The 16,183-nt window shown below is 45.9% G+C and overlaps 2 protein-coding genes across 10 annotated transcripts in view; one reads left to right on the top strand and one right to left on the bottom strand.

The window, feature by feature from the left end:
* The window catches only part of AAMDC (adipogenesis associated Mth938 domain containing), a 38,534-nt gene extending 27,870 nt beyond the window's left edge, over window positions 1-10,664 (bottom strand). Inside the window, exons 1-2 of one of the 7 annotated variants that reach the window (XM_066249452.1) lie at window positions 10,591-10,664; window positions 3,784-3,933 (exon numbers count right to left, since the gene is read on the bottom strand). In XM_066249452.1, coding sequence (XP_066105549.1) covers window positions 3,784-3,915 — 132 coding nt within the window. In that variant the 5' untranslated portion in view covers window positions 3,916-3,933; window positions 10,591-10,664. The other 6 variants (XM_066249431.1, XM_066249446.1, XM_066249422.1 and 3 more) reach the window with 6 other exon arrangements.
* Window positions 10,665-10,897: 233 nt separating this feature from the next.
* The window catches only part of RSF1 (remodeling and spacing factor 1), a 187,945-nt gene continuing 182,659 nt past the window's right edge, over window positions 10,898-16,183 (top strand). Inside the window, exon 1 of one of the 3 annotated variants that reach the window (XM_066249494.1) lies at window positions 10,898-11,270. In XM_066249494.1, coding sequence (XP_066105591.1) covers window positions 11,084-11,270 — 187 coding nt within the window. In that variant the 5' untranslated portion in view covers window positions 10,898-11,083. The remainder of the gene's footprint in view (window positions 11,271-16,183) is intronic. The other 2 variants (XM_066249483.1, XM_066249500.1) reach the window with 2 other exon arrangements.

A 16,183-nucleotide genomic window follows, 5' to 3' on the forward strand; every position in this document is an offset into this window, starting at 1 on the left:
CATATTCAACATGCTAAAAAATAAATAAAAATAAAAAAATCAGTCACCTGACCTGTGGTGGTGCAGCGGATAGGGCATGGACCTAGAATGCTGCCCAGTCAAGGCACATATCAGAAACAATCAATGCACAACTAAAGTGAAGCAACCATGAGTTGATGCTTCTTGCCTTCTCCTTCTCCCTCCTCTCTAAAAATCAATAAATAAAAATCTGTAGCCCTGGCCGGTTGGCTCAGTGGTAGAGCGTCGGCCTGGTGTGCAGAAGTCCCGGATTCGATTCCCGGCCAGGGCACACAGGAGAAGCGCCCATCTGCTTCTCCACCCCTCCCCCTCTCCTTCCTCTCTGTCTCTCTCTTCCCCTCCCACAGCGAGGCTCCATTGGAGCAAAGATGGCCCGGGCGCTGGGGATGGCTCCTTGGCCTCTGCCCCAGGCGTTAGAGTGGCTCTGGTCGGGACAGAGCGACGCCCCGGAGGGGCAGAGCATCACCCCCTGGTGGGCAGAGCATAGCCCCCTGGTGGGCGTGCCGGGTGGATCCCGGTCGGGCGCATGTGGGAGTCTGTCTGTCTATCCCTGTTTCCAGCTTCAGAAAAATACAAAAAAAAAAAAAAAAAAAAATCTGTAAAAAAAGAAAAGAAGAAAATAACTGTAACAGGAATTCTATATCCATAAACACTAGCCTTCAAAACTGAAGGATCATCCTGGCCGGTTGCTCAGTTAGTTAGAGTGTTGTATTGATATGTAAGGGTTTCAAGTTCAATCCCTGGTCAGGGTACATACAGAAACAGATTGATGTTTCTGTCTCTCTCTTTCTCTCTTCCTTCCTCTCTATCTAGAAGTTAATGAATAAAAAATTTAAAAATAGCTATAAAATAAAAAAATCCTGAAGGATTCACTTAAAAAAATTATTTATTGATTAGAGAGAGAGAGAAAAAACCTGACCCACTCATCCACTCACCCACAGACCTATTGGTTGATCCTTGAATGTGCCCTGATTGGGGATTGAACCTGCAACCTTGGTGTATTGGGACAATGCTCTGACAAACTGAGACACCTGACCCAGATAGAATCAACTTTTTGTCATTAGAGTATGAAGATGCTCTTAGGTAAAAATTATTAAAAGAAACCAAAACGAACCAATTGTTAACAACAATAAAAAGAAGAAAAAAAAAAAGAACATCATTCAAAGGCTTTGGATATGATCATAAGAGCAAACAGCAACTGAGGAAACATCTAATAAAGAATATCTATACCCTGACCAGGAGGTGGCACAGTGGAAAGAGTGTGGGACTGGGATGCAGAGGATCCAAGTTCGAAACCTCAAGTTCACTGGCTTCAGCGTGGGCTCACCAGCTTGAGCAGGGGGTGGGGGTGGGGTGGGTGTTTGCTGGATTGAGCATGGGATCATAGACACGACCTCATATTACTGGCTTGAGCCCAAAGGTCACTGGCTTCAAGCCCAAAGTCGCTGGCTTGAGCCCAAGGTCGCTGGCTTGAGTAAGGGGTCACTGTCTTGGCTATAACCCCCCCCCATCAAGGCACAAATGAGAAAGCAATCAATGAACAACTAAGGTGCTGCAACAAAATTTTGATGCTTCTCATCTCTTCTTCCTGTCTGTCTGTCCCTCTCTCTGTCTCTCTCACTCACAAAAAAAAATCTATAAATATTTGATAGAAAAGATGAGATAGTGTTATTTAAAGAAAGACTACAACAAATAGATATATGAAAAGACACTCATCTTCACTAGCTATTAGAGAAATGAAAATCAAAACTACAATGAGATACCACTTCACATCTGTTAGATTGGCTATTAATCAACAAGACAGGAAATAACAAGTGTTGGAGAGACTGTGGAGAAAAAGAAACCCTCATTCATTGTCAGTGGGAATGTAAACTGGTATAGCCATTATGGAAGAAAGTATGGTGGTTCCTCAAAAAATTAATAACAGAATTACCATATGACTCAGCAACCCATCTACTAGGTATCTACCTAAAAACTTGAAAACATTGGTATGCAAAGACACATGCACCCCCATGTTCGTTGCAGTATTCAAGGCACTGAAAACAATGAAAGTCCCTTGATAAAGGGGACTGGATAAAGAAGATATAGTACATATATACAATGGAATACTACTCAGCCGTAAGAAATGATGTTTTCTTGCCATTTACAACAATATGTATGAACCTTGAGAACATTATACTAAGTGAAATAAGTAAATCGGAAAAAGCTAAGAACTATATGATTTCACACATGGGTAGGTTGTAAAACAGACTCATGGACATAGATAAAAGTGAAGTGGTTACTGGGGGCGGGGGACAGGAGGGAGGGAGTAAAGAGGGACAAAAATAGTGATAGAAAATGATTTGACTTTGGGTGATGGGCACACAACACAATCAACAGTTCAAATGTTATAGAAATGTTTACCTGAAACCTATATACTCTTATTGATCAATGTCACTCCATTAAATTTAATTTCTAAATAAAAAAAAATAAGGAAAGCCTGCTGCCTCACTCCCCACTCCCAGATCAATGAGGTGAAGACTTCCCTCCAGACTGTTATAGCCAAGAACATAGGGCTATTTCTCTTCTCATCTCCCAGCTGAGAAGATTTCTTCCTGGGAGGAACAGGACTTTATTCTTCCATGTCCTGCCCCCAGCTGTCTTTTGTGGGGCTAAGTCCCAACTGAGTGTGGTTGAGAGGTAGGGGCTCCCTTGTTTCTCCCAAACTCCCCTCATGGAACAGACACTCTACCTTGGACATTCCACACTGAGAATACTGGAGGAAGAGCAGTACAAGGGAAATGCAAATTCAAACCACAGTGAGACTTCACACCCACTAGATGGGTATAATAAAAACAAAACAAACAATAATAAGTGTTGGTGTGGAGAGATTTAGAAAAATTGAAAATGGTAAACATTCCTAAGATCTAAGATATAAAATGGTGGAGTTGCTGTGGAAAGCAGTCTGGCAATTCCTCAAAAGGTTAAACATAGAGTTATCATATGAAACAGGCTTTCTAATCCTAGGTATATTGAGAGAATTGAATAATTCCATTTATATAGAATGTCTAGAATAGACACAGCTACAGCTACAGCAATAGAAAGTAGATTAGTAGTTGGGAGAGGGGAAGAATAGGCAGTTACTGCTAATGGTTATGGGGATTCCTTTTGGGGTGATAGTATATTCTGGAGTTAGAAGTGGTAACTGTCACACAAGTTTATGATAATAAAGACTCCACTGAAGGGCTCTGGCCGGTTGGCTCAATGGTAGAGCGTCGGCCTGGCGTGCAGGAGTCCTGGTTTCGATTCCCGGCCAGGGCACACAGAAGAAGCGCCCATCTGCTTCTCCATCCCTCCCCCTTTCCTTTCTCTCTGTCTCTCTCTTCCTCTCCTGCAGCCGAGGCTCCATTGGAGCAAAGTTGGCCCGGGCGCTGAGGATGGCTCCATGGCCTCTGCCTCAGGTGCTAGAATGGCTCTGGTTGCAGCAGAGTGACACCCCAGATGGGCAGAGCATCGCCCCCTGGTGGGCATGCCGGGTGGATCCTGGTCAGGCGCATGCGGGAGTCTGTCTGACTGCCTCCCCGTTTCCAGCTTCAGAAAAATATAAAAAGGAAAAAAAAAAAAGAAAGACTCCACTGAATTGCACACTTCAATTATATCTCAAGGAGAGGAAGGGAGTGAGGGAACGAGAGAAAGTGAGTTACTTTCTACTGGTCATTATAGCTTAGGAGATTGAAAATCACTTGGTCAATCTTATTCAGTGTCAATCAAACACTAATAGCTTACCTCAGTTCCTGTTTCTCTCCAATCCCAAGCCCGACTTCCCCCTGGCCACACTTTGCAGTCCTTATAGGTTTTAGTAGAGCCTTGTACTTTCATTTGCCCCCATGAGAGGGAAGCAATTTCAGGGGAAGACATAAGGAACTTGACTAAAATCTGAAATGAAAAAAAAAAAAGTACCAAATCAGTTATAAAGGATAAAATAGCTCCAAAATGCAAAACATGTGCTATATAAAAATGTTTTAAAATATTCTATAGGTTGTCACTTTCTAATGCTTGTTCTGCCTCTAGCTTGCAGAGTTCTAGCCGAGAGGAAAGGGGGTAAGTAAGGAGGTCTCTAAACCAGCGATTTTCAACTGGTGTGCCACAAGCATTTTAAAAACATACAATACCTGAATATTTAGTCAGGGGCACTGATCTCTTTTCTCTTAGACTGTCAAGTAAAAAAAAATGACACCAGCCAAGATAACAATAGCTGTCCGGTATGAATGAATCAAAATTATACCTATTTTTTAAGTCAGTTCTGCCAAAAATGTATTTTTTGCTGTGCTGCAGAATTTTAGTCATCAACTTATGTATGCCATGAGGAGAAAATGGTTGAAAACTGCTGGTTTATACCAGCATGGCTCATACTAAGCAGACTGCCCACCAATTGACTGATGGTAAAGCACTGAGGCAGTAACTGGCTACCAAAGCTGCTCACAAGAGTCTGCCCTCTACTGGAGGAATGAAGAAACCTCCCCATTACAGGCCAGGTACCAAGGCACTCCATGAAATTAGATGTTATCAGAAGTCCATTGACCTTCTGATTCACAAACTTCCTTTCCAAAGTCTGGTGTGAGAAATTGTTCAAGATTTCAAAACAGGTCTGTGCTTCCAGAGTGCAGCTAATGGTGCTTCGCAGGAGGCATATCTCGTTAGCCGTTTTGAAGACACCAACATGTGTGCCACCCATGCCAAATGTTAAACAATTATAACAAAAGACCTCCAGCTAGCACACTGCATACATAAAGAATGTGCTTAAGAATCCATTGTGATAGGAAACATTTCATTCTTTTTTTTTTTTTTTTTTTTTTTTTTTTTAATTCAGTGAGAGGAGGGGAGACAGAGATAGACTCCTGCATGTGCCCTGATCGGGATCCACCAGGCAAGCACATTAGGGGGAGATACTCCGCCCATCTGGGGCCCCTGCTCCATTGCAACCAGAGCCATTTTTTAGCGCCTGAGGTGAGGCCATGGAGCCATCCTCAGCACTAGGGGCCAACTCACTCCCTTTGAGCCATGGCTGCAGGAGGGGGAAAGAGAGATAGAAGTGAGATGGGGAAGGGGTAGAGAAGCAGATGGATACCTTTTTTTTGTGTCCTGACTGGGAATCGAACCTGGAACATACACATGCCAGACCAATGCTCTACCACTAAACCAGGGGTCTCAAACTCGCGGCCTGCCGAACAATTTTGTGCGGCCCGCAGACTAATCCACGAAGTTCAAAATATTTTGGATAAAATTAAGTAAGCCCGTGGATTAGTTTGAGACCCCTACACTAAACCAACTGACCAGGGCCCAATATTTCATTCTTTTTTTTTTTTTTTTTTTTTTTTGTATTTTTCCAAAGTTGGAAACGGGGAGGCAGTCAGAAAGACTCCCGCATGCACCCAACCGGGATCCACCCAGCATGCCCACCAGGGGGCGATGCTCTGCCGAAATCAGAGCCATTCTAGCGCCTGAGGCAGAGGCCATGGAGCCATCCTCAGGGCCAGGGCAAACTTTGCTCCAGTGGAGCCTTGGCTGCGGAGGGGAAGAGAGAGACAGAGAGGAAGGAGAGGGAGAGGGGTGGAGAAGCAGAGGGGTGCTTCTCCTGTGTGCCCTGGCCGAGAATCGAACCCGGGACTCCTGCACACCAGGCCGACGCTCTACCACTGTGCCAACCGGCCAGGGCCAATATTTCATTCTTTAAAAAAAATTTTTTTCCCTCTTCTTCATCTTACTGGTAGTTCTGCATGTCAAACACTATTTGTTTTTCCCCATGGGGTCAAAATGAACCTAAGTATTGCAGGTGGAAAATAGGGACTGAAATCAGGTGTTGGCCATTTTTCCATTTTCATTCATGTGTGAATTATTACTACTTTTTAATGAACAGAGGGGAGACAGAGAGAGAGAGAGACTCCTGCATGCACTCAGACTGGGGCCCACCTGGCGACCCCTGTCTGGGGTCGATGCTTGATCAACCAAGCAATTTTTAGCACCCAAGGTTGATGCACTCAGACCAACTGAGCTATCTTCAGTGCCAGGGTTCAATGCTCGAACCAATCAAGCCACTGGGTGTGGGTGGGTAAGAGAGAAAGGGTAGAGGGAGGGGAAGAGAAGCAGATGGTCATGCCTCATGTGTGCCCTAATTGGGTCTACATTCCTGGCCAATACTCTATAGTCTATCCACTGAGCCAACTGGCCAGGGCCATTTGTTCATCTTTGTTTTTTCTTTCTTTCTCAAGTAAGAGAAGGGGAGATAGACTCCTGTATGTGCCCCCACTGGGATCCACCCAGCAACCCCCATCTGGGGCTGTTGCTCCACCCATCTGGAGCCATGCTTGCAACCGAGCTATTTTTAGGACCTGAAGTAGAGGCTCCACAGAGTCATCATCAGTGCCTGGGGCTGATGCACTTGAACCAATTGAGCCATGGCTGCAGGAGAGGAAGGGAGAGAAGGGGGAGGGGAATGGTCGCTTCTCCTGTGTGTCCTGACTGGAATCAAACCCAGGATATCCACATGCCAGGCAAATGCTCTACCACTGAGCCAACCGGCCAGGGCCTTGTTCATTTTTAAAAATTTTTTAATTTTTCTGAAGTGAGAAGTGGGGGGCAGGGAGACAGACTCCCATATATGCCTGACTGGGATCTGCCCAGCATGCCCACCAGGGGAGATGCTCGGCCCCTCTGGGGTGTTGCTCTGCTGCAATTGGAGCCATTTTAGCATCTAAGGCGGAGGCTATGGAACTGTCCTCAGCACTCAGGCCAAGTTTGCTCCAATGGGAGCCTTGGCTGTGGGAGGGGAAGAGAGAGATAGAGAGAAAGGAGAGGGGGAAAGGTGGAGAAGTAGATGAGCACCTCTCCTGTGTGCTCTGGCCATGGAATAGAACCAGGGACTTCCACATATGTGCCTTGACCACGGGCCTTCAGCAGACCGAGGAACCCCTTGCTCGAGCCAGCAACCTTGGGTCCAAGCTGGTGAGCTTTTGTTCAAACCAGATGAACCGGTGCTCAAGCTGGTGACCTCAGGGTCTTGAACCTGGTTCCTCGGCATCCCAGTCTGACGCACTATCCACTGCGCCACCGCCTGGTCAGGCTACACTTGATTTTTGAGTATTTATCTTGTATACTGCAAAGGGCTGACCTGTATATTAATTCCAATAGTTTTTTGGTGGGTTCCTTAGAATTTTCTAAATACAAGATCATGCTATTTATGATAGAAGTTGTTTCATTTCTTTAATGCCAGAAGAATTGATCTTATATGGGTGTGTGTCATTTAATTTCTTTTCAAGAAAAGACTTAGTGAAGGTATGATCTCAGTGAAGGTAGTCAACCTGGTCCCCACTGCCCACTAGTGGGCGTTCCAGCGTTCATGGTGGGTGGTAGCGGAGCAACCAAAATATAAATAAAAAGATAGATTTAACTATAGTAAGTTGTTTTATAAAGATTTATTCTGCCAAACAGCAAAAATCCGACATAAAGAACTTGGTAAGTAATTATTATTATATGCTTTAACTTGCTGTAACTCTGCTTTATAAATTTTATATAGTAAAGTTACTTCCCTACTTTATAAATCACCATTACTGTGGAACCGGTGGGTGGTTAGAAAATTTTACTACTAGCAGAGATACAAAAATGGGCGGTAGGTATAAAAAGGTTGACTACCCCTGATCTAAACCTTGCTTTGTTAGTAAAACATCTCTTACCTTTCGAGTGGATATAACTTTTTGATGCCCAAGAACTTTGTTCCCATGCCAATCTGGATTAACAAAAACAGAAACTCTAACCTTATCAGTTCCCCTTTGAATAACAGTGTTCTGAGCACAGAGAAAAGAATACTGTAGTAGAAAGCTATTATTATTATTTTTTTAAGAATGTTATTTTGCAACCATGGGAGAGCAGGAGGTGAGGTGCTGGGGAAGCTGAAACCAAAGAAATAGAAAGGAAGGGGGTAGAGGGTAAAGTTCATATAATGATATAATAAAATCTTTCCTTTGGTTTGAAGGTTCTTTCCATCAAAAGATATGATGTACCTACCTTTTACTTAAAGTCAAGTAAGTAACAGTCTATGAAGTTTTTTTGTATCTTGCTGAAAAATTGTTGTTAAAAATGTGTTCTGGGCCCTGGCCAGTTGGCTCAGTGGTAGAGCGTCGGCCTGGTGTGCAGAGGTCCCGGGTTCGATTCCCGGCCAGGGCACACAGGAGAAGCGCTCCTCTGCTTCTCCACCCCTCCCCCTCTCCTTCCTCTCTGTCTCTCTCTTCCCCTCCTGCAGCCGAAGCTCCACTGGAGCAAAGATGGCCCGGGCGCTGGGGATGTCTCCTTGGTCTCTGCCCCAGGCGCTAGAGTGGCTCTGGTCGCAGCAGAGCGATGCCCCGGAGGGGCAGAGCATCGCCCCCTGGTGGGCGTGCCGGGTGGATCCCGGTCGGGCGCATGCGGGAGTCTGTCTGACTGTCTCTCCCTGTTTCCAGCTTCAGAAAAATACAAAAAAAAAAAAAAAGCCTGACCAGGTGGTGGCGCAGTGGATAGAGCGTCGGACTGGGATACAAAAGGACCCAGGTTCGAGACCTCGAGGTTGCCAGCTTGAGCATGGGCTCATCTGGCTTCAGCAAAGAGCTCACCAACTTGGACCCATGGTCGCTGGCTCCAGCAGGGGGTTACTCGGTCTGCTGAAGGCCCACGGTCAAGGCACATGTGAGAAAGCAATCAATGAACAACTAAGAAGTCGCAACGCGCAACGAGAAACTGATGATTGATGCTTCTCATCTCTCTCCGTTCCTGTCTGTCTGTCCCTGTCTATCTCTGCCTCTGTAAAAAAAAAAAAAGTGTTCTGGGTCAGCTTTTTCTTAAACTGTGGTCTTCAGTTCCCCAGGTCTAGAGATACATCCTTGGGAGTTCTGAGAGTTCTACCAATACTTTTTAGTTTAGTTTGAGCTTCATTTCAGTGTTGCTTAAAAACAGTATTTTACCATACATTAATTGTCTCTTCTGCAATGAAAATTCACAACAATAAACATTTTCCTAAAGTAAGACTTTACTTTCCCTTTTTAAAAAACTTTTTATTGTGGTAAAAAATACATAACATAAGATTTACCATTTTAAATATTTTTAAGTGGCTAGGTCAATGGCATGAAGTACATTTACATTGTTGTATTTATTGGCTTTAATTTCTTACATCAGTATTACTTAAACTGGAATTTTAAAATATACTTGATATGTTCAAAAGAACATTTTTTTTCCTTTAAAAAGGTTTGTGTATTAGGAATTGGTATCCTAGAAAATAAACTCCTCTTACAATAGAATTTTTCTTCCTTAATAAATGAATATTGTTTCTTTCTTTAGATAATTAGAATGATATATAGACCATTTAAGTTTTCATTTTATTTTTCCTTTTAACCTAGAAATGCAGAACAAAATTCAATGTTTGTTTTTTTAACCTAGAAATGCAAAGCAAAATTCTGTTCCCAATATAATTATTTGTCTATAAATTTCTTTATCTTCCTTAATCACTAATTTTCCTGTTTACATGATATATCAATATTATACCTTGCTTCAAATTCTTTTTAGGAAGTAGGTACTATGTAAGTTTTAAACGCACACTGGAAATTTAAACTGTATAAATTATGGCTGAATTCAATCTAAATTTTAGTAACTTCTTTTTTTTTTAAAGTTACAAAGTGCCACCATATTGTACTAATCAATTTATTGTGAATTATTTAGGAAAATTCCATGATCTAGCTACTCTTATCACCCCCACTTTACTGAAGTTCAAAGACCTGAAGAGTCTTCTGCAATGTTATGAAGTGGCTCTGTTAGGATTCAAGTCTAGCTGAATCTCAAGTTTAGGCTCCTAACCATAAGGCACATTGCATCTCAAGCTGTACATTCCATTTTGCATTATTGATGGTTTTCTGAGATTCTTGATCGGAGAATGCTCACTGCTGCCCCCCAACGAAATGGAACTCGATCCTCTATCCAACTTTTTGCTCTTCCACCACACCTCCTGTCACGCCCGCCCTCTTATGACTGAGTCCTAGCCCACCCTCGGACCCTGGCCCCCGCGGAACCTGGTCCCCAGTACCTCAACAGAGTCCCTCTCCCTCACACCCTGGCAACCACCGCAGAACCCAGGCCTCTCACACCTCGGTCCTTCCGCTGAGGCTGGTCCTTTCTCCGATCTCCTGGCAGGGCCCCGACTCAGACTGCTGATCTCTGCAGTCTTGCTTTTTCCGGCCCTCGTCCCCTAGAGCCCTCAAATCCTGGTATTCCAAAAGCAAAGCTGCGAGTCTTGTAGGTACAGTAGACAGCAATACCCCTCAGTAATCTTCGGCCGACTTCTCCTTAACTGAGGTCCCGTCCCAACCCCTAATTAGGGGCCATCTCTCTACCTTTCCCCTGTCCAACCTTCTCCCACAATAGTGCTTCCACCCCTCACCACCAAGCCTTCTTTTTTTCAGCTTCTGATTCACTCGCCTTCACCATCTCGTGACCCTCTTCCAGTTCTCGGAGTGCCCGCCAAACTCACCCAAAGCCCTCTCTACAGTTGCGATCCCAAACCGCTCCGTGCTTTACCTCTCACCTCGATGAGGTCTAGTCCTCTGGCGGAGGTGGTACCTCCGACTAGCCCCGCCCGGAACAAGCCTTTCGCCATCGGGCTCCTGAGGCCCCGCCCCCCCGAGCCTATTGGCTACCGTTCCTAAAAAAAATCCCGCCTCTCTAGTTTCCAGCCCACCTCCCTGCCCGGCTACCCTTGTTTTCATTCTCCCTGTCACACGAGGCTGTGGCGAACCCAAAGTGGGAGGGGCGAAGTACGGGGAGAGAAGGGGGCGGGAACTGGGAGGAAAGTGAAAGGCACAGTGTCTCTCTTGCCCCTGTCTGACTTGGTTCTCGACTGCTCCCCGCCGCCGTTGTATTGTGGGATCGCGGCGCCGTGCCAGAGAAGCTCGGATCTGCAGGGCAGTCAGTAGCTAGCGCCTCCTGTCGTCTAAAAAGCTGCTTTGCCACTCCTCGGTTTCCCGGCTCCCTCCCACCCCCCATCGCCTCCTCCTCCATCCTCCAGTTCAAAATGGCGGCGGCGGCGGCAGCGGCGGCGGCGGCGGCTCCTCCGGGCTGCCCGGGTTCGTGCCCCAACTTTGCCGTGGTGTGCTCCTTCTTGGAGCGTTACGGGCCGCTGCTCGATCTGCCTGAGTTGCCGTTCCCCGAGCTGGAGCGAGTGCTGCAGGCGCCGCCGCGGGACGTCGGCAACGGAGAAGGTAGGCGAGGGGCCCGAACGCCCGGCGGGAAGCGGCCCTGGCACGCTTCTTCTTTCAGCTCTTCGTAGACGTCCCAGGTCTCCGCGGGTCCGGCTTCCCCCTGGGGTGCAGCTCCGCCCCGCCTGTCTTCTCAGCCCAGCCCCCGGGGGTCTTGGGCTGTGGGGAGGCGGGGCGGAGGCCCCCTAGGGCCACTCGCCCCGGCACCGAACGGAGGTGGGGGCGTCGCGGGCTAGGTGTGGGCGGGGAGGGGGTCGTTGTGCCGATCGGCTGCCCCTGGGACTGCTGCCCCGCGGCAGAGGCGGGTTCCCCACCCCGTCTCCTTCTCGGTGGCGGGGGAAGGGGAGCGCAGGTTCCGGCCAGCTTTGCGCTTTTCTCCTCCTTTCCTAGCTCTCCCTCCCCTCTTCCCACCATCCTCTCGACCATCTCGGGGGAGGCTAGCTGGGCTCATCTTCTCGGGGCGCCCCCTTTCTCTCCCTCCACCTGGGTGGGCGGGGGCCCCGGACACTTTAGCCCTTCCTCCCTCCCTCTAGTGGGAGCTCCCCCGAGAGAGTCAGCTCTCGTCCCTCTTCGCTTCTCCTCGAGGGCCAGTTTAACCCCCAAAACTCCTTCCTCCGAGTGGGGAGATTTGCTCCTCCCGTGTGGGAGGGGGTCCTCCTCCATTCTTGCTTTGGGGGACTAAGTCGGTTCACCAACACTTTGGAGCGTAGGGGGTTAATTTCTCCTCCCCCATAGTTTTCCTCTCTCTCTCCCCCACCTACCCCCACCCCCATAGAAAAGCATCTCCCCACTTTTTCAGTCCCTTCCCCCTTCATCTTGGCAGCAAGGCTTAGGGGAAGAAGAAGTCGCCCTCCCATTTGCAGGGTAGGGTGGGGTGGGGTGGTTAGTATGTAGGCTGGAGGAGGGGCTCAGACGGAGGGGGAAACAGTTGAAGAGGTGCTTGTTGCTCATGTTTCTCTCTGGTGCCGCTGGTCTATTATTGGTGTTCGCAAGTGGTGCTCCTTCCACATAAGGCCACCGCGCGGGTGCAGAGCGCATGCTCTGCCCGACCCCATTGAAACTTCCTGCTGCTGTTGGTTCTTTTCGCTAGAGCATCTCAGCGCTGCGCCTGCTGCCACCAGCTCTCACACTGAGCGCGTATATTCACCCCCTATTTATTTCTGAGCCATGCCTGTCCTTTCTGGCATATTTCTTTCTTTAGAAAAGGTTTTTTTGTTGTACTCGATCATTGCCTTTATCTGGGAATAGCCCTTGGCTGGGCAAGAAACGTTTTCCAAATAGGTCTTTTTTCCCTCCTTCCTTTTTTGTCTGTATTCCATGGGTAGAGTGGATTGGGTGTTGTACAAGACAGCTGGGTTTTTTTTCGCTCTTCAGTTCTTCATGGAAAGTTGCTAGGAAGGGCCAAGTGTGAAGTTGTTTAAAATATTATCTATAGAGAAAATGATGTTATGGTTACCAGAGACTCAAATTAATACAGTAGTTATGGTGCAGGCCTGTATCTCTTCTTACCTGCCCAAATCTCCACTACCTTTAACAAACTCTGGCATATAAAAGGCTAATTCTTTACATATCATAAAATAGGAGGGTAACTGGTTACATTATATAAAGACCTCCTGCAGAATTTCTTTAGAAGTTTCCCCAAATAGTAATTTCATTATTAAATTGTATTTACCTTCAATTTTGAAGGAAATGGTCATTTTGGAGTAGAATCCTTTATTAAGTTGCTTTTAGGATATCTTGGGAAATGGTAGTAATCTATCTAAGAAATGTGGGAATTTGGGGAAAGGCATTGCTGATAAATTGTTTTTGGAATTGACTTGGATCAAATTGAAAGACACAGACTTTGTGTGATAGTATTGTATTTTGGATGGTATTACAAAACTGCTTGCCCCCCCATTCTTCTTAATATATATTTTGGCCACTTCATTTTGTTAATATTAATAACAAGTAAAAATATCAGTCAGGTTAACACTTTGTGTTATCTTCCTATCTGGATTTTGACAATGGGCCACCTGCTAAGTGAAAAAGGGGAAATAAATAATAATGACTTGAAAGATTATACCAGTGGTTTCGCCCACTGCATTACCATTAGTGTATAATAATATATCTTGTCGGAAGGTGACCTGAGAATAATTATTAATATTACACAGTTCAGGATACTTGGCAAATGAAAAGTCTCTGCAGGTGAAATACCATTACTGTGCAGGGCAAAGAGTTTCATTTTCCAGACGTTGATGATGGTTAGTGTACTTGAAATAGTTGATAAAACAGTACTGATTTAACTAACAATATTTGAACTGAGTCTTTTGATAAGGAGTTGTGTACTAAACAGAATGAAAAGATAAGAATTTTAGTGTTGAACTGTGTAATATATGGGTTGTAGTGCAAATTACTTAATTTTTATGGACCTTAGTTTCTTTAGAAAATTGAGATAATATCAGGATCAAATGAAATGTTTCAAAAATCCTTTCATAAACCCAGCACCTAAAGATATTCTTTTTTTTTTTAAAGGTATTCTTATACAGTACATTTTATTACAAATATTTGTGAGATGGACACACAAATGTATTTGGAATTAAAATGATTAAATTTTAGCCTGTGAGAAAGGGGTTTCAGCAGATATAGTGAGCTATTATGTTTTTTTTTTTTAATAACCCTTTACTTTTTTTTATTTTACTTATTTTTATTTTTTACAGAGATAGAGAGTCAGAGAGAGGGATAGATAGGGACAAACAAGAACGGAGAGATGAGAAGCATCAATCATTAGTTTTTCGTTGCGCATTGCGACCCATTAGTTTTTCATTGATTGCTTTCTCATATGTGCCTTGACTGCGGGCCTTCAGCAGACCTAGTAACCCCTTGCTCGAGCCAGTGACCTTGGGTCCAAGCTGGTGAACTTTTGCTCAAACCAGATGAGCCTGCGCTCAAGCTGGCGACCTCGGCATCCCAGTCTGACGCTCTATCCACTGCTCCACCGCCTGGTCAGGTGCTGTTATGTTCTTGATGAAAAGTTATGATCAAATTAGTTTGCTCATATAGAAAGTTAAGTTTTGTTTTTGTTTTTTTTTTTCATTTTTCTGAAGCTGGAAACAGGGAGGCAGTCAGACAGACTCCTGCATGCACCCGACTGGGATCCACCCGGCATGCCCACCAGGGGGCGATGCCCTGCCCCTCTGGGGCCTCGCTCTGTTGCATCCAGAGCCACTCTAGCGCCTGAGGCAGAGGCCACAGAGCCATCCTCAGCTCCCGGGCCAACTTTGCTCCAATGGAGCCTGGGCTGCAGGAGGGGAAGAGAAAGAGAGGAAGGAGAGGGGGAGGGGTGGAGAAGCAGATGGGTGCTTCTCCTGTGTGCCCTGGCCGGGAATCGAACCTGGGACTCCTGCACGCCAGGCCGACGCTCTACCACTGAGCCAACCGGCCAGGGCGAAAGTTAAGTGTTTTTATTTTTTATTATTACTATATTTTTAGTGAGAGAGATGGAGCGAGACAGACACACACACAGGAAGGGAGAGAGACAAGAAACATCAACTCATAGTTGTGGCACCTTAGTTGTTCATTGATTCTCATATGTGTCTTGACAGTGGGGGTGAAGGGGGGTAGTTGCACTCTAGTCCAGTCTCAAGCCCATGACCATGGGGTCATGTCTGTGATCCCATCACTTAAGCCAGGGACCCACGCTCAAGTTGTGAGCTTCGCTCAAGCTGAATGAGCCAGCACTGAAGCCACTGACCTCGGGGTATTGATCCTGGGTCATCAGTGTCCCAGGCCATCTATCTACTGCACCACCGCCTGGTCAAGCTAAACTTAGGCCATTGCTCTATCCACTGCGCCACTGCCTGGTCAAGCTAAACTTAAGTGTTTTGACAAGGCAGTTCTTAATGCTGTTAAAAGTGTTCTAGTTCATAAAACTTTTGCTTTTTTCTAATGTGTAAAAGGTGCTTTGTGTGTGTGACAGAGACAGAGAAAGGGACAGATTGGGACAGACAGGAAGGGAGAGATGGGAAGTATCAATTCTTTGTTGAGCCTCTTTGTTGCAGCTCCTAGTAGTTCATTGATTGCTTTCTCATATGGGCCTTGAGGGGGGAACCCCTTGCTGAAGCCAGCACGTTGGGCTCTTGCCAGCAACCTTGGGCTTCAAGCCAGCGACCTTTGGGATCAAGCCAGTGACCTTTGGGCTCAAGCCAGTAATCATGGACTCATGTCTATGATCCCACGCTCAAGCCAGTGACCCCGCGTTCAAGCTGGTGAGCCCATGCTCAAGCTGGCAACCTCGGGGTTTCGAAAGGGAGCAATCTGTGTCCCAGTCCAATAGTGTGTCCACAGCGCCACCATCTGGTCAGGCAAAAAGGTGCTTTTTAACATATGTTCTTCTGAGTTGCCATTTTAATACTTTTTACACAACCCTTTATTGTGATACATGTAGTATCAATAGTATGATATCCTTTGGAGACTATTCAGTTCTTTGTATTGCCCTTATTTAAACAATTTATGATCTTTCTCTTAAAAATTTGTGTATAAGTTTTAATTTGAAATTGTGGTTTCAGTTTAGAATGTTTCCTTCATCCTCACAGATTCAGTAACTAAATTTAGTGTTATAAAACTGCCTGTTCAGTTTTTTTTCTTTTTTTTTTCTCTTTGTGACAGAGTCAGACAGAGGGACAGATAGGGACAGACAGGAAGGGAGAGAGATGAGATGCATCAATTCTTCGTTGTGGCACCTTGGTTGTTCACTGATTGCTTTCTTTATGTGCCTTGACGGGGCTGGGGGGGGGCGCTACAGCAGACCGAGTGACCCCTTGCTGGAGCCAGCAACCTTGGGCTCAGGCTGATGAGCCTTGCTCAAACCAGATGAGCCTGCACTCAAGCTGGCGACCTCGGGGTCTCGAACCTGGGTCCTCAGCATCCCAGTTCGATGC

The sequence above is a fragment of the Saccopteryx bilineata genome, chromosome 1 (genome assembly GCF_036850765.1).
Source record: "Saccopteryx bilineata isolate mSacBil1 chromosome 1, mSacBil1_pri_phased_curated, whole genome shotgun sequence".
In the NCBI taxonomy this organism is placed as follows: domain Eukaryota; kingdom Metazoa; phylum Chordata; class Mammalia; order Chiroptera; family Emballonuridae; genus Saccopteryx; species Saccopteryx bilineata.